Below are 17,970 nucleotides of genomic sequence, written 5' to 3'. Positions count from 1 at the left end.
ATCCTCCGGCAGTACGTAGCTTTGGCATCCCTAATGCCCTTTTTCAGTTTGGCTCTAGCTTCTCTATACTGTTGCGCATCGCCAGAGTGAAAAGCAGCATTCCTTGCCTTTAACAGAAGATACACATCCCTGTTTAGCCAGGGCTTGTTGTTAGGAAACACCCGTATTTGTTTGGTGGTAGTAACGACATCAATGCAGCTTTTGACATAGAACAGTACTATTGAAGCGTATGTGTCCACATTATTCTCCACAAAAAGTGACCATTCAGTGTTCCGAAAGCAATCTTGAAGTTGCTCGGGTGCACCTGCTGGCCACACTCGTATCTCTCTAGTTGATGGTCTAATTCTGCGTACGAGAGGTCTATATGATGGTATCATAAGTAAGGATATGTGGTCTGACTGTCCCAAATTGGGCAAGGGCTTGGTCTTGTATCCATGCATGATGTTGCTATATACTCGGTCTAGGGTATTTCCCCCCCTAGTGGGACAATCAACATACTGGTGGAACTTAGGAAGCACAGTCCTTAAATCGGCTCGATTGAAATCACCAGCAACCACAAATGCTCCATCCGGGTGGGCCCGCTGCTGTTTGCTAATAGCAGTTAGCAGGTGACCCATAGCTGTAGAAGTATTTGCATCGGGAGGTATATACACCGCTGTTATTATGACAACATTAAACTCACGTGGCAAATAAAAAGGGCGGCACTTCACCACTAAGTACTCCAAGTCAGGAGAACAATGCATGTCCATTTGTTTAATGTCCGAGCTCCAGTTGTTATTTATATAAACACAAATTCCTCCTCCTCTGCTCTTCCCGGATTCGGCAGTTCTATCCGCTCTAATTACTGAGCGTCCTTCTAGCTGCAAAAGTCCCTGTGGAAAGGAGGAATCCAGCCACGTCTCTAAAAGGACCATAACACAACAGTCCCGGATACTTTTCTGCCGAGAGGTAATAAGTTCCAACTCCTCTACCTTGTTGGGTAAAGATCTAACATTTGATACAAGGAGACTTGGCAATGCAGGCTTGTGAGGATTTTTACTTAGCCTCACTCGTAGTCCGGCCCTACAGCCCCTCTTCTGCTTACGCCCTCTCCGTTTTCTTTTCTTTCTGGCCAGGAGAGCAAGGGGAGTATCCCAAGGATATGCAAGATATGGAGGCTCTCTGATAAGCTCAGCTGGAATGTTGTAGGTTGAGACCTCCTGGCTGCAGCCTTCTCTGCCGATACTTAAGAGCTCTTGACGACTATAAATTACTTGTCCCTGAGTGTTCACAGTCCATAGCAGCAGTAAGTTCACAGATAAAAATAAAACACAACTCACTGAAAACCGGTCTTCGGAGTGCCGAGCCGCTGCAAGTGCTTGCGCCGCCATCTTCTCCTACACACAGTGCGAAACAATCCATTTTATCCAGAATTTGCAATATTTGAAACAAAAACAGCATCCTTGGCAATACATTCATTTTTATCACAGCAATTCGGCCTAGCAATGATAACTTCAAATTTGACCATATTTCTAAATCCTTTTTCACTTCCATCCAGCATTTTTCATAGTTATCTTTAAATAAATTCACATTCTTAGCAGTCATATTAACCCCTAGATATTTCGCTTTCTTAACCAGTGTTAATCCTGTCTCCTTCTGAAACCTCTCTCTCCCAATCACTGTTAGATTTTTCTCTAAAACCTAAGTTTTTAACTTGTTCAACTTAAAGCCCGCTACCTTGCCAAATTCTTGAATTAATTCCAATACTCTTTTAGTACTAGATTCTGGCTCCTGTAATGTCAAAACCAGATCATCAGCAAATGCTTTCAGTTTGTACTGTTTGGCTCCAACTTGTATACCTTTAACTGTTTGGTCCCTTCTAATCATATTTAAGAGCACCTCCAGGACCGATATAAAAAGCAATGGAGAGATTGGGCAACCTTGTCGTGTTCCTTTCTCTATCTTAAATTCTTCCGTCACTACGTTGTTCACAATTAATTTAGCCTTTTGTTCTGAATAAATTGCACCTATACCATTTTCAAACCCTTGACCGACCCCCATCCCCTGTATGTTTTTCTTCATAAAACTCCAAGAAATATTGTCAAAGGCTTTCTCCGCGTCCACAAATATCAGAACTGCTTTGGTGTTAATATTCACTTGTAGCTTTTCTAAAATGTTAATTATGTTCCTCGTGTTATCAGACAAATGTCTGCCCTGGAGAAAGCCTGCTTGATCTTTATGGATTTCTTCTACTAGCACCTTTTTTAATCTTTTGGCCAAAATGTCTGCAAAAATTTTGTAATCCACATTAAACAAAGATATGGGGCGGTAGTTCTTAAGCTGTGTCTTCTCAGACTCTATTTTCAGTATAAGTGTAATATAAGCTTCCTTTCACGACTCTGGTGCCCTTTTCCCTTCCAATATTTCGTTACACACTTCCTTTAATGGCTGTATTATCTTTTTTTTAATAAATGATATTTATTCAGAGTTTAAAAGTTACAAAAAGGAAAAAAGAACAATACAAAATACAAAAAAAGAATACAACAACAACAAAGAAAGAAAGAAAAATAAAATAAAAATAAAAATAAAAATGAAAAATACATTCACTTAAAAATATAAAAAGAACTGATTAGACCTTTACATAACTTTCTTCCTTTACTTATTTCCTTGACCTCCCCTCACCTCCCAATTTTGTATTCTAGTTCAAATCGTTATTTCAGCAAATCCTTCCAACCTTATTTTCATTTAAGTAATTTAATTTATTATTTTAAATTTTAACGCCCTCTCTTTCATCAAGTTCATCAACTCATTTTTACTTAATCCTTTATATTATTTCTACCAAAACCACCTAATTTTCTTTTTCCAACATCTTTCTAACATTCCTTAATTTTACAATGTTTGTGAAGATATGCTTTAAATTTTTTCCAATCTTCTTCCACCAACTCTTCTCCTTGGTCCCGGATTCTGCCAGTCATCTCAGCCAATTCCATATAGTCCATCACTTTCGTCTGCCATTCTTCTCGGGTGGGTAGTTCTTGTGTCTTCCAATACTTTACAATGAGTATTCTTGCTGCTGTAGTAGCGTACATAAAAAAGGTTCTATCCTCCCTTCGCACCAGTTGGCCGACCATGCCCAGGAGAAAGGCCTCTGGTTTCTTCTGGAAGGTATATTTAAATACCTTTTTCATTTCATTATAGATCATCTCCCAGAAGGCCTTAATCCTAGGGCACGTCCACCAAAGGTGAAAGAATGTACCTTCAGTCTCTTTACATTTCCAACATTTATTGTCGGGCAGATGGTAAATTTTTGCCAGCTTGACTGGGGTTAGGTACCACCTATAAATCATTTTCATTATATTCTCTCTTAAGGCATTACAAGCCGTAAACTTAATACCTGTGGTCCATAACTTTTCCCAGTCAGCCATCATAATGTTATGTCCAAAATCTTGTGCCCATTTAATCATAACAGATTTAACCATTTCATCTTGTGTATTCCATTTCAACAGCAAGTTATACATTCTTGATAAGTTCTTAGTTTTAGGGTCTAACAATTCTGTTTCCAGTTTTGATTTTTCCACCTGAAAACCAATTTTCTTGTCCAAATTGTATGCCTCCCTTATTTGATAATAATGAAGCCAGTCTCGTACTTTAGTTTTTAAACAGTCAAAACTCTGCAGCTTTAATCTATCTCCATCCTGTTCCAGAATTTCCCAATATTTTGGCCAGTTTGTCTCCATATTAAGTTTTTTCAGAGCCTTAGCCTCCATTGGAGACAGCCACATTGGTGTTTTACTTTCAAGTAAATCCTTATATCTCATCCAAACATTAAATAGTGCTTTCCTGACAATATGGTTTTTAAAGGCTTTATGTACTTTGACCTTATCATACCACAGATATGCATGCCTGTAATGATAATAATACCGCAGATATGCATGCCTGATTATGGCTGTATTATCAATTCTTTCAATGATCTATAATATCTTGAAGTCAAACCATCGGGTCCTGGAGATTTACCCAACTGCATATTCTGAATGGCACCTTCTATCTCTTGGTCCGTTATCTTGTAATTCAACATTAGTTTATTTTCTTGAGAGATTTTTTGTAATCCATTTAATTTTAAAAAACCATCAATATCCATTTGTTTCTGGGTTTCCTGTGTATATAGTTGTTTAAAATACCTCTGGAAGCATTTTCTAATCTCCGCTGGATCCTGTATATTTCTTCCATCTACTTCCAAGTTTGTGATAGTGTTAAGTTTCTGTCTTTTTTTCATTTGCCAAGCCAGCAGTTTTCCACATTTATTTGCCGATTCAAATGTCTTTTGTCTCATCTGTTTAATTTTCCACTCTATTTCCTGGTTCATCATTTTCATATATTGTACTTGATGCAGCTTTATCTCTTTCAGAATCTCCTGCGACTTTGGTTTCACTCTCAATTTCTTCTCTCCTTATTATTATTTAAATCTAACCTTTCATCCAAGAAGCGTAATGTGCTTTCCCTCCACTTTTTATCCTCACAACAATCCTGCGAGGTGGGTTTGTCTGAGAGAGAATGAGTGGCTCAGGCTCACCCAGCAAGCTTTGTGGCTGAAGGGTGATTTGATCCCGATTCTTCTCCCACAGGCTGACTTTCTGTCCACAACACTGTGCTTGTAGAAAGGGAGGTGATGCTATTGTTTTTATTAGTGCGTGTGTATTGCTGTGATTAACAAGAAAAAGGTTTTATCCATGAGGTGAACTGTTTCTGCTTTCACCTCACTAGCTGCTCTGGCTGGAAAGGCGGAGCAACCAGTTGCTTAGACATTTTGATTCTGAGGGCCGCAGTCTGTCGGACTTGTCAGTAGCAGCAGTAGAAATTATGCCACAGGACTAGCAAAGAGTGCACTGGCCACCACATGCCCTCAGCCAGGAGAACAACACCAGCATCACTTAGCTTCTGAACAAACAAAGCCCTTCTGAACGTTCAGTCTCAAAGCTCTGTAAGTGCCACTTTGGAAATGCTGGGCTTTCGTTTTTAGTGGAATAGCTGGCAAAGGTGGAAGCCGAAATGTTTTGCCACATAAATAGAACCTCTGTTTTGTTAATCACAGCAACATATAGATTATGTGAGTGCAGGGGTGGGAAACCTCTGGCACATGGGTCAGTCTTGCTCCCTACATCCAAGGAGTCTAATTTGGCCCATGATGCCATTCTGCTACTGGTTGATCAGCTGACATCACTTGCCATTTAGAGCGATTGGAAGTCTGACATGGGGGTGTGAATGGGGGTGGGGGGTCCCTCCATCCCCATGTGCCAGAACCCAAGAACACCATGCTCACACTGGCCCTGCTAGAGTAAGCCAGAAAGGTGGAGGGAGGGGGAGAGGGGTAGAGAGAGAGCGTGCTTGGGATATTGGCTCTGTTCCCTAAACCTACTGGAGTTAGTTTGGTTCCGTCCTCTGACAGGTTTTGATTTTTTCCAAATGTACTGATACTAGTGGCTCTTGTCCTGACAGCCTCTAAAGGTCTTCCAAAGCGCTTCTCACCCTCAGTTTGCCTCTGTCTCCCGAGAGGCAATGGTGGTAACCCTTGGAATGTTTTCTCTTGTAGCCTAGCCAAGATGGACCAGAAGTTCCAGCAAATCCTAGCTTGGCAGGAGCTGGACCAGAACAAAGCCATCAGCCAGATCCTACAGGAGGTATTTTGCTGGATATGGGTGCAAAAAGGGCAGCACATCTGTATGCAGGATGGGAGAGGGTGAGCCAAAGCAAAGTATGGCAGGGGGAGGGGGAGAATCAGAGCTGTAGAGTTGGAAGGAGCACAAAAGGACATCTCATCCAACCCCCTGCAATACATACCAAGTCCATCTAGCTAAGTTGTTAGCTCTTTCTGTGCTTTGGCCCCAGGTTACTCTTGGAGCACTCCTGGGTGGGAAGCGTTCTTAAAAGAGTTCCCTTGCCCCTTTTCATCACAGCCCGCCACTCTGTTTTGGCTTATATACACAGTGTTTTCTCTCCTGTTCTGAAATAATGATTTCAATGTATGAGTTGCCTCCTATGAAGCCATTATGGTTGGGACTGATAGGAGCTGTGGTTGAAAACATCTACAAGTAGGCAAGGTTTGTGGCAACTGGAGTAAATCTTTAGGCGATTTCTCAAGGCCCACAACAATGGGGCCTGATGTTATTCCAGTTGGAACATGTTCCCCAAATGGCCAAGTTTGCTCTCCTGAACTTGCATGCTCTGTTTTTTCAGAGTGATATGCAGAAGGCTGCATTTGAAGCCCTCCAGGTGAAGAGGGATCTCATGCACTGCCAGATCAGAAATCAGGTGAGTGGAAGTCATGGGTCTGCAGGGACTGGGATTGGGTGGGATGAACAGTTGACAGTTTCTCACTTGGTCCAGCTTCCTTCTCAAAGCCATTGGAACAAGGGGAGCTCTCTGGGGCTCTGGGCAGCTGAATCCTCTCCCTACCTTCCTCAGGCCCAGGAAGGTCTGCCTCATCTCTGGGGGCAGGGGGGGAGGGGCTCTGTTTGCATTTCCATCCCACGGCAGCCCATGAACAGCATTATCTCCATTATTACAGTGGTTGTCGTGTATAAGTTTCTTCATTCATTTTAATTTGTTTCTGACCTGCTTGTCAAATCCATTCCGGCCAACTTGGAACACATTGCTTCTTAAGGTCAGGCTGTCCCCCACCAGGGGCAGTGAGCTGTTGCCAGTGGTTTGAGGTGGTAGAGTTTGCAAGGTTGTCGGCGCTTATCCCCCCACCCGACCCTTAGCACTTGGCTAGCTGGGGTCCCAAGGCTTTTTCTTCTGCCCGGGGAGAGGGTTTCCTGAGAGGTGCTGGTGTTTGTGGTCTTCCCTCTTCTCTGGTGGCTTTGCTGAACTGTAACAAGCTCTGGAATCTGCATCCGGTTTCTCTCAGAAGCCTCCGGGATGCTCAGTGGCTCACGAGTGATCCTAGGCTGGCCAGCTAACTAGTGGGAAGAGCCATAGCAGAGTGGCAGAGCACCTGCTTTGCATGCAGAAGGTCCCAAGTTCAATCCCCAGCAGCATTTCCAGGTAGGGCTGGGAAAAGACTCTTTGCCTACAGCCCTGCAGAATGGCTGCCAGTCAGTGTAGACAATCCTGAGCTACAGGAACCCAACGGTTTGACTTGGATAAGGACGCTTCCTATGTTCCTAAGCTACCTCCACTTCTAGAGTGAAGTGGGGGGTGTCTTTATCTCAGGGCTGGGGCAACCTGTGACCCTTCAGCTGTTGCTGGACTCCCAGTTCCCATCAGCCAGCATGACCAGTGGTAAGGGACAATGGGAGTTGTACTCTGCCATCAGCTGAAGAGCCACAGTTTCCCCCAGCCCAGGTTTATCTCAGGTGTGTGAAACCTTGTGGCTCTCCAGATGTTGCTGCACTACAACTCCCATCACTCCTCCCCCCGACTGTGCTTGCTGGGGCTGCTGGGAGTTGTAGTTCAGCAGCATCTTGCGGGCCAAAAGTTCCCCAGCCCTCCTTTAGCTGAAGGCTTGTACCTGGCCTTTGAGGAAAGAGCACCTCAGTTCCCAGAATAAGGTTTCCCCTTGGTTTTAGGAGAGCAGGGTATTTTGTCATGATTTGTCAGGGGAGGGGATTAAGCTGCATTTCCAAAGACTCTTTGCAGCGGGCTTTGTTTATCCCCACATCTCTGGCCAGGGTTGATGAGAGTTGTGGTCCAGAGCATCTGGAGGATTTCAGGTGGGTGAAGGCTGTTCTTGAGGATCCCACCTGCAGTTTGCACATCACAGCGTCCAGCTGGTCACCGTGAGGACTCCCTTCCCCAGAATGAAACCCCTCTTGGCCCCACACCAGTGATAGGCAAGGAGGGTGCTGTGGGAGAGACCTCCAGGTGCTCAGCTTAACTCTTCTTGGGCCAAATGAGTGCTAGAAACCACAGCGATGCAGTTATAGGACCAGAGTGTGAACAGCAGAGAGTGGAGTCCTTCCCGATGCAAGTAAAAACCAAACAAACCTCCCCTTCCCCTCCTTGTTTCATCTTCTGCCTAGATTAAATTAATAGAGAGAGAGTTACTGCAGCTGACCCAGCTGGAGTTAAAGAGGCAGCAGTTGGACACAGAGGCGCTGCAGGTACGTCAGCCTCTTTTGGACCTCTCCCTCGGCTCACGTTCTTCCCGCCCTGCTCTTCCTTCTGCTTTCTGAGGTGTCTTGATGCTTGAGGCAGAAATTTGGGGGATGGGATGGGGGGATTCCCTGGTTCCTGCCTCCTGGGGCTTCAATTAGCAAACGCTGCAAACGCTACTGCTTTTGGAGACCTGGGGATCTGCAGGAATAGCCTGCTGTAGTGTTCAGAGGGGGAAGTGGTGGGTGGGCTGGCAGGAAAAGGGGTTGAGATCTGCTGAGCATTCCACATTTTCTGCATTTTTGAATTTGAATTCTTTTCTTTCTTTTTTTTGTTGGTTTTGCTTCGGTGTGTTTTGTTTTGTTTTGTTTTGTTTTGGTTTGGTTGTTCTCAAATCTCCACTCCAAAAGCAACATCCCCAAAGAGCACGCCATCCTCTCCATTTGCTCTCCTCAGCCAGCGGAAGACAGGCTGCATTAATCACAATTAGTATCCCTGCTTTTATTTTGCAAGGTGGAGAAAAGTGGGTTGGGGGGATCCAAGCAAGGTTCTGGTTTTCAGAGTTGCAGAAAGATGCTCGAAAGGGGGGGGGTCAAAGCCTGCTGAAATCTCTGAAGCCAGGGCAGGAGCTGAGCAAACTGAGCAACGCTTTGCCCCGTGGCTAGCAGAACAAATGGAGTGATGCAGAATTTCGGCTTCCATCCACTCAAGTGAGGGCAGAGAATTTGGGAGTAGCCAAAAACGATTTTGGGGACTCCGCATTAGCCATCCTTGTTGTAAACCAGGCGAGGGAGAAACCTTTGGGGGCCCACAGAAGTTGGTGGATTGCCGCTCCCATCTCCTCCTGGCTGGAAAACATGCTGGCTGCTGGGGCTGCTGGAAGTTGCAGTTCAGCAACATCTGGAGGGCCACAACAAATTGCCTCCCCACCTGCTTTAAACAAACCTCAAACAGAAGGTTCTGTATGAGGGTGAGGGAACCTCTGGCACTTTTGTGACCCAGCTTAGCTCCTTTGAACCTGTGCTGTATCTGGAGGTTGGGGAGCAGGCAGTGGAATATAGAGATGGGGGGAGGGTGCATCCAGGATGGTCCAGGTCAAACTTCAGACCCTAGAGATAGGACGATGTTTGCACGCCGCCTTCTAGCCTTGGGGGTGGGGAACATTTTACAGTAGTGCTGCTTCATGGGCAGCCTTCCAGGGACCAAATGCCAGTGGTGGGTAGGTCCAGAGGCAAAAGTGGGTGGAGCAGCTGGTGTGACTCTTTGTTCAGTATGCGACATTCGAGTAGTGGAAAAAGTCAGAGGTTCACACGCAGACACCTCTCTCCCTCTATCTCCATCAGGGCAAGCAAGAAGCATTATATCCCAGTTCATGGGCACATCCTGGGGTGGGGGGATGCAGGAAATAGGGCATGGCTTGGGGAGAGTCTCAAGGGCCAGGTAAAGACACCTGAAGGGCTGCCTTCAGATCCCAGGAGGCCTATGGTTCCCCATTGCGGATGCAGGCTTGAGCATCCCCCCAAAAGTGGCTGGAGCAGCCTCTGCTTTGGAAGGCTTGCACTAAGAGGAAGAGCCAGCTGCCTCCTCTGGGGGCAACCACTTCCACTGCTGCACAGCCCTCATGGTGCATGCTTCCTAATGCCTGTGTGCTGCGTTTCAGGAGGCAATCACAGAGCAGCGGCAAGCCCTCACCTACCTGCTGCAGCAGCTGTTGAAGGAGAAGAGGCAGCGGGAAGAAGAGCTGAAGGCCATTTTGGTAAGGAGACAACTCACCTGTAAGCGGGGCTAATTCTCTCTTCCACTCACACACACACACAGGTTCAGCCTTCTGCCCGTTTCCACACCTGGTGGCTTTGCCCCTCTCTCAGAGGTGCTTTGGAGGAGGCCAGGTGTCAGGCTACACTCCTGGAATCAGCAAAAGCTGCACATGGCAATCCTTTGTATGCTTGTATATCCCACCTTTCCCCCGAAGAAGCTCAAGGGAGGCATGCATTTGAACCCTGGTCTCTCCCTGATCCTAGTCTGACACTCCTAACCACTACACCAACCTGGCTCTCTGTTTTTCTTCCTTGCAGAGGGAGCTGGAAGCTAAGAGTGAGACAAAGCAAGAGAACTACTGGCTGATTCAGTACCAGCGGCTTTTGGACCAGAAGCCCCTTTCACTCCGGCTGCAGGTGACTGGCTAGCAGAAGTGCTGGGGTGGAGAAGGTTGCCTCTTCTGTGGGCTTCACTGGGTCCGGCAGCCCCTTATGGTTCTGGCCTCCTCTTTCACCTGTGGCAGGTTCCAGGCTTCCTCGGTCTGGGTTTCCCAGTCAAGAGGCCACCTGGTAACACTGCTGTCCTTTTTCTTTGAAGGAGGAAGGACTGGAACGGCAGCTCGTGAAGCTCCTGGCAGACCTGTCAGCCGACCAGTACACGCCCGTCTTTGCACATCACCGGATCTCGCTCAAAATGCTAAGCGCCATGGTCCCAAGTGACTTGGCCAAGGTACGTGGGGAAGGTTAGAGCAGGGGTGGGGTGGGGAACCTCAGGTCCAGGGGCTGGATGCTTCCTTTAGGGCCTCTCTGTTCAGCCCTCAGAACTTTCCTCTGGGCCGCACCACTGGAGGCTGGGCATGTGGGGTGCTCCTCCCCAGCTTCAATCTGCCCTCACTCAGCCAGCCCCCACCTGCATACCTTCTCACAACCAGTCCAGGGGGTGGAGGTGACACAACCTCTCACCTTCACCCTGCTCTTAAGTCTCAGGGTTGCTCCTTGCAGGGAGGAGGATGGGGACAACCTTCAAATGAGTTGATTCTGCCTGCAATTGGCTCTGGCTCTGCCAGGCATGAGCTGGCTCCGCCTACCGTTTGGGCTCCCTGCCAGTCTCGATGGGCACCCGCCACCTTTCACTGCACTGGACCGTAATTTGTACTGATATAGAAGTTCCACACACAGTGAAATGGAGAGAACCATGCTGTTCAGAAGGCTCCTTTCTGCGCTCTGCCATTTGCTTATGTCCTCTTCCAGATGGGGATCACAGAGACAGGCCTGCAGCACTCCATCATCCGGAAGGCACGAGAGATCCACGCCGTGGCTGAAACCATCCCAGGTAACTTGTTGGATCCTCTCTCCTAAGAACATAAGCTGCCTTGTATAGTTGGAGCAGAGATTGAGGTTTAGCACAAGCTCCATTCCCCTCGCCATCTCTCATGAGCTGGGGGGAGGGGGTGTTGGCATTCTTCCACTCCCTTTCAGCCCAGCTCATCAGGAAAGCATCCACTCTGCATAAAATTGCTTGTTCTCAGTGCCCAGCTCCTTCCAATTGCTTGCAGAGTTGCTGAAGCCTACAGAAGAGGCTGAGCTTGCTGCTCCGGGGACCAGCAGAGAGCCCCCCACCGCCATGGCTCCTTCTGCCCCACCACCAGAAGAGCACCACTGTGAGTGTGTGGTCTGCATGGAGCAAGAGGTAGGTTCACCTCCACCCAGGAGCTTTGAAAGCTTAACCTGCATGTCAGGCAGAGTCAGTGATCCTCAGAGGCATCAGGGAATTAGCGTGACACAATGGAATGCTACTCCATCTCTATGCCACGGCTATAGAAGGCCTTCCTAAGACCCATCAATCCTAATCTGTGATGTTTCTCAAGGCCTGATCCAACAGGGATCCTCTGATGATGTTCTTATCCTGTGCCTGAACTTGCTTTTTTCCTCCTCCTTCCCATCCTTTTTTCCTTGTGTGTCATGTCTTAGATGTCAAACCTGAGAGAAGAAACTGTTTTGTTTGTCAGATCCTCTGGCAGGCTTTGTTGTGGAGGTATGGGGATGAGGATGAAGAGCAGGATCAGAATGCTTTGGAATAAAACCCTGATCTCTGATGACATGTGTGCAAGGGGCAGGTGGCGAGGAGGCCCTGCTGTTGGTAAGAGCTGTGGTCCTAGCATTTGCCTCTTCTTCCTCTTCTTCTCTTTCCCCCAGGCCCAGGTGGTATTCCTGACTTGCGGCCATGTCTGCTGCTGCCAGACCTGCTCCGAGGCCCTGAGCACCTGCCCGCTGTGCCGCAAGGATATTGTCCAGCGCATCCGTCTTTTCCACAGCGGATAGCCCCACATGGGCACAGCGTCACTCCCATCATGTGCCCGGTTCTTCCCCCTCAACCTTGCGCACTGGGTTGCCAGAGGTGGGGTGGGGTCAATGGTTCTTTTGGCGTGCTGTGTAGGCCATTCTGGGATATGCACTACCTCCTTGCTCTTTGTCTGCATAACCATCACCATCCTCTGCTCACAGAGCATGGCTGCAATTCTCCCCCTCCCCAACTCTCAGCTGTTGACTTATAGCTGCCCAAAGGCTAAGATGGAGGCACATCTCCGGGCTGAGGGCAGAACGGTGCTTGCAGTTCCTGAAAAGCTACTCTCACGTTTTGGGGAACAGGCAAACACCACATCTTCTCTGGCAGCCTGGCAGGGGTTATTTAAAGATGCCAGTCCCAACCTATGGGCAGAGTGGGTTCTAGGAGCTTCAGTACAGGAGAAGAGAGTCCCTGCTGTCTGCCCGCCTAACGAATCAGGGCTGGCGCGTGTGTGTGTATATATATATATATATATATGTATTTCTGTGGCTGGGTTTTAGGCCACTACTGGCTGAGCTGTAGCAGCACCCAGTGGAGCAAAAGTGCCTGGAAGCTGTCCCATCTGTCACCCTGGGAGAGAGTGGTTGGTGATTCCCAGCCGTCCAGCATCCAGCTCCCAATCTAGACCACTTTGAACTCTTTCCAGGCCAGCGTTTTAAAGCTGCCACCCCCAACCTGGTGCCCTCTAGCTGGAATGACTGCATTAAGGAGCCCAGAAAGGGTGGGTGGCGAGGAGGGTGGGTAAGTCAAGCAAGAGCCCTGGTTGGGTGGAGGTCTCGTCCCACCCACTACATGTTTTTCGCTAGTGGAGTATGTGTGTGTTTGGTTCATCATCCCTCTCGGTTCATTGGTCAGTAATTGACCTTGATAGTCTGCCAAGGCAACATCTCCTCCAGAAGAAACCAGCCTCCACCCGGTTTTGCTTGGCAGGTTTCCTGGCAGGAGAAAGTGGACACTCGTATTTGCAACTTCCAAGAAACAGGCCCCTGAGCCTTTTTCACTGCCTGACCGCTCACTCACATTCATCGTCCTGTGTTCTCTTGGAGCCAGGTGAGTGAGGAAACCTTTTGGCTTCTTCTGGCATTGCTGAACCACGACTCCCATCTTCCTCAGCAAGCGCAGCCAACACCCAGGGTTTATGGGAGTTGTAGTTCAGCCACAACAGGAGGGCCAAAGGTTCCCTACATCTGAACTACAGGACGGCCAAGAGGTGAGGTCTGTCCTTTTTAGCAAAGTCAGCTAACATAAACATAACATAAACAGTGCAGTGCTTTATTCTATCACAGTTTTCTCCAAAAGGATCTGCAAATACTTTATAACTAAAAGATAAAATGCATCAGAAGAATGAAATGTTGTTTTGCCTGCCAGGAAGCCTTAGTCCCAGTGCAGGTGTGGGGATTCTTTGCCACTCCAAATGAGACTGAATTACAACTCCTGTCATCATCCTTGGCCTTTGGCCATGCTTGTTGGGCCTGAGGGGAGCTGTAGTTCAGCAATGTCTGGGGAGTCTAAAGTTCCCTCACGCTTACAAGGAAAACTTACAAGGAAAATCAAGAGGGGAGAGATTGGCAGAAACCTTATGGAAGGGAGGCCTTGCCTATGCCTGGTCATGGAGGCTGTGCCTCAGTAATCTCTCTCCACCCACCTACCCACAATTTCTTGCTCAGGGTGATTTGTTCCCCTTTCAGATAAGGGATAAGGTGCCTGGAGTCCCCGTCAGGAGAAACAGCAGGGTACAAATATAGAACAGAAACACAGAATTGTAGAGTTGGAAGGGACCTAAAGGGTCACCTAATTCAAACCCTTGTAACGCAAAGATCTCGACTAGATCATACACGACAGGTGGCCATCTAACCTCTGCTTTAAAACCTCCAGTGAAGGGTGAGTCCACAGCATACTGAGGGAGACCATTCCACTGTTGAACAGCTCTTAAATGTCAGAAAGTTCCTCCTGATGTCAGAGTCTCCTTTCTTGAAGCCACTGGTATTTGTGGGGGCTGGGTTTTAATAGGTAGCAGAGGATATATTAATTGCAATTTATCCCTCCACACACCCATGTTTGTGGGGTGAAACAAAATCAAGCATAGGAATTAGTCTCTAAAACTTTGTTTTGAGCAAGTCCAGCTAACAAAGTAAGCTGGCTTCCCCCTTCTTACCCCACTTAAACAAAAACAAAAACAGGTAGCAACTTGTAAAGTAAGATTTACTTACTTTATAATCATGCATAGGTTCACAGCAACAGTAGCAGTAAAAACCATGCAGGCAAAATACGGTATATTTACAGTATAACCAGCTTCATGCATGTGCCTAAAACTCGAGCTAGCAGAAGCATGTCTGCATCCATCGCTAGTCAAAGGGAGAGCGAGAGCTACATGAAGTACTATATGCTTCCTATCCAGGAGAGGAACGGAAACAACACCACACAGCCAATTATATTTCTATGGTCTGAGTATCTGCCTTTCAGTAATACACCTCTGTGGTATTAGCTGCTTCTCATACTAACTAGCAAGAATGTGCATTTGTTAGGTTTGTCTAGCAGACAAACGTCTCATGTGGCTTTTGCAGTTTGCAGATGGCTATAGTATCTCCTCTCAGTCTCTTCCAGGCTAAATGTACCCAGCTCCCTCAACCATACCTCATTCAGCAGCATATGGAGGGCCAAAAGTTCCCCACCACCAGGTTTCCCAACCCTAGTTTGATGTTTCTGGGCCGCAGCATGGGATTGTGCTGGCTTCACCCGTCTCTCACACGCTGCTGTGCTCCCATTGCCACCACATCTCCGAAGAACCCCGCTGGGAAATCAGGGGCAAGGCCAGACAGACCTGTGTGGCAGTTGGTGTGCAGTGTGGGCAGCACAGATTAGTTGGGGGTCTGGGTCCTCCCAAAGCAGTGGAGAGATGGGTCACTGCCTGGGCATTTGCTGTGGGGTGAGGAGCACAGCAAGGCCTCCAGGGAGGGTTTCTCAGTCTTGTGCCTTGGGGTCTAGTTTTGTGGGATTGCAAGTGGTAGGCCATGGGGTGTGAGGAGCCTGTGGTCCCTTAAGCTGTTGCTGGACTCCTACCCCCATCAGCCTTAGCCAGCATGGCCAACAGCAAGGGATGATGGGAACTGTAGTGCAATGCACTCTAGAGGGCCAAAGGTTCCACAGCTCCATGTCAGGTGAGCCATACCTCTTCTTCCTATACTCCCACCTCAAGACAAAACCAATTAGCTTTGCTTCTGAAGACATACCTTATAGGGAATTTTTTTTATGTTTGGTGGGTTGCAAATAAATAATAAATTATTATAATGTTATTTACCAGTCAATGGGTCGGTGCTTCAAAATCACCTTCCCTTCCCATCAAGAACCGACCCTGAGGCCTGAGTTCGAATCCCTCTACTCACAAGTTCAGGGTGCCTATGCTGGGACCTTCACTTTCTCCCAAAGAACCTTGCACACCGTTGCCCCTTTCGGTGGGTGCAGAGAGGCTCTCCTTTACCCTCCACCCACTCACAGAGCCAAAATTTGCAGAGGTGCCCTGGGGGGAAGAAGACACCATTAGAGTGGTACCTTGGTTTACGAACTTAATCCATTCCGGAAGTCCGTTTTTAAACCAAAACCGTTCTTAAACCGAGGCGCTCTTTCCCTAATGAGGCCTCCCGCCACTGGTGCCCTTCCACTGTTCAGATTCAGTTCTTAGACCGAGTTAAAGTTCACGAACCAAGACACTATTTCCGGTTTTGTGGAGTTTGTAAACCAGACTGTTCTTAAACTGAGGTACCACTGTACATGTAAATCAGATATAGGCCTATGGCCTACTTTTGCTTTGCCCTTGTTAGAAAGGATCATTGGCCTCTGCCAGGGACTCAGGTAGTGGCTTAGCTGGAGCAACGACCCCTTTGCCATCATTGCACGTCTTGCACGAATCTCTGTTTCCCCCAGTGTTGGTCTGTTTTTATGTGATTGTCTCACATGTATCCAGCAGAGAAATAAAAACTGGGTATGAAACTCAAACTGCATTGTCTCTTCCTCTTCCCTTAGGGTAGACGGATGGGCAGGTATCCAATGGTTGGCAGAACCCCTGGAACAGATTTAGGGTACACACTGGGCAAAGGGAGGGGGGAGAAGTTCTTGAACATGCATGAAACCTTGTACTAGCTGAATTAGTTACCTAGTGCTACATTGGATGCAACTGCAGAAAGAGGTGTGTTTGAAGTTGTTCCCAAACTTTCCCCCTGTGGACCACTTGAAAAGTTTTGACAGTCTCAGTGGACCACTTAATGGTCTTCCTGCCTGCTGTAGCAGCTGTAATGCATGGTGCTGTACATTTTTTGTTGTATTTACATTGCTCCTTTTGTTTCTTGCATTGTATTTTATTGCATTTCAATTTGAATTCAACCTGTGTTTTATGGGCCAACTGAATGAACTTCATGGACCCCAGTTTGGCTCAGAGCTGCAGCATTTTATGGGATAATCCATGAGATTGATAGTGATGCTGAACCTTAAATGAATAAATAGTTTCATATTGTAAATAGGGAAAAAGAATTATTTATTTCATGGCTGAGGAGCTAGCTCCCCTTCCCACCTTCCTGGTCTACCAGAACCAGAAGTGGTATGAAGAGGGAGGAGCAGACACAGGCATGTCAGCAGAGTCTCAGATTGCTTTAAAAGAATCCAGGGAAGGAGGAAATTTAGGCAGCTGTGGGAAGGTGGGGGACCTTCAGGCTCCCCAACTGCCTCAGGGGCATGACCTATTGAGAAGAGTTGCTGTGCTCATTAGACCTGGCATCCCGAGCAGGCCTTTTTTCTTCTATTAAAGAGTTAACTTCACTTACTCCATATTATTTCTTGCTGGCTGGCTCCCTGAGAACCAACTACCACAGAAGGAGCATGGTGTGTCCTCCACCAAAGTACTACCTCTCCTCTAACACCCCCCACACTAATACCCCACACACAGGCACTGTCCAGGATTCACAATGGCACCCAACATCTAAACATCAGTGAAGACCCCCCCCACACACACCTTGAACACTCTTGAGCTGAATCTAGCGAGCATATCTCTACTTGTGGCTTACCATGTGCCACAAAATGGACAAAGTCATGCCAAACTGAAATTTCAGTCTGCCATCTTGATTCAAAATGGCACCCAACATACAAACAGCAATAAGGTCTGCCGCCCCACCCTGGGAACCCTCATGCCAAGTTTGGTATTATAGATGGAGAGTTGTCCAATTGCATAAAGGGCAAATGGGCAAACCATTTCCCAAAATATCAGTCAAGTCAACATATTCCTCCAGCATGACATAGAAAAAGTGTGGGGGTGGGGTGGGAGGGAGGGAGAGTTGGACTCCCCAGAGTTGGAATTAATAGATGGCAGAAAAATAGATGCCAGTTTCTTGTCAATTTCATTTAAAAGCTGTTAAATCTTGATTCCCAGCTTTTGGGAGCAGGAAAGAAGGGGTTGGGAAGCTGCATCAAAGTTGCTTGACCACATTCTCCCAGTTTTTCACGCTTGGTTGGGAAGCTGGACTGTCCTCTTTTTTCAGGTGCCAAGCACCACCAACTGCCCTTTGCCTCAGGTCCTCACTGCTGTTTACACAAAGATGCTAAAGTTGTCCTCCAGCCAAGCCACTGAGTACAACAGTTGCAGCTGGAAAAGGTCCTCCTGTCAGCCACAAAAAAATAATGCTTACTTGAGGGGTGTGTCTTATTTTGCCTGGAATGCTCCTCTGTTGCTTGTGCCCAATCGATGTGATTTAACTTTCCAGCAGTTCAAACTGGTTCATGAGGCCGAATGGCACACTGCCCCACCAACCT

At 47.3% G+C, this 17,970-nt stretch overlaps 1 protein-coding gene across 5 annotated transcripts in view; it reads left to right on the top strand.

The window, feature by feature from the left end:
* Positions 1 to 16,167, top strand: part of LRSAM1 (leucine rich repeat and sterile alpha motif containing 1) — a 36,117-nt gene extending 19,950 nt beyond the window's left edge. For 4 of the 5 annotated variants that reach the window (XM_081847373.1, XM_081847371.1, XM_081847372.1 and 1 more), the window contains exons 17-25: positions 5,567 to 5,654; positions 6,211 to 6,285; positions 7,998 to 8,078; positions 9,731 to 9,826; positions 10,146 to 10,244; positions 10,426 to 10,557; positions 11,079 to 11,160; positions 11,384 to 11,517; positions 12,024 to 16,167. In XM_081847373.1, coding sequence (XP_081703499.1) covers positions 5,567 to 5,654; positions 6,211 to 6,285; positions 7,998 to 8,078; positions 9,731 to 9,826; positions 10,146 to 10,244; positions 10,426 to 10,557; positions 11,079 to 11,160; positions 11,384 to 11,517; positions 12,024 to 12,149 — 913 coding nt within the window. In that variant the 3' untranslated portion in view covers positions 12,150 to 16,167. The remainder of the gene's footprint in view (positions 1 to 5,566; positions 5,655 to 6,210; positions 6,286 to 7,997; positions 8,079 to 9,730; positions 9,827 to 10,145; positions 10,245 to 10,425; positions 10,558 to 11,078; positions 11,161 to 11,383; positions 11,518 to 12,023) is intronic. The other variant, XM_081847374.1, reaches the window with a different exon arrangement.
* Positions 16,168 to 17,970: the final 1,803 nt, after the last annotated feature.

The sequence above is a fragment of the Podarcis erhardii genome (assembly GCF_964252035.2).
Source record: "Podarcis erhardii genome assembly, chromosome: Z".
Taxonomy (NCBI): domain Eukaryota; kingdom Metazoa; phylum Chordata; class Lepidosauria; order Squamata; family Lacertidae; genus Podarcis; species Podarcis erhardii.
The sequence above is the reverse complement of the archived record's forward strand: the minus strand, read 5'-3'. Positions and strand labels throughout refer to the sequence as shown.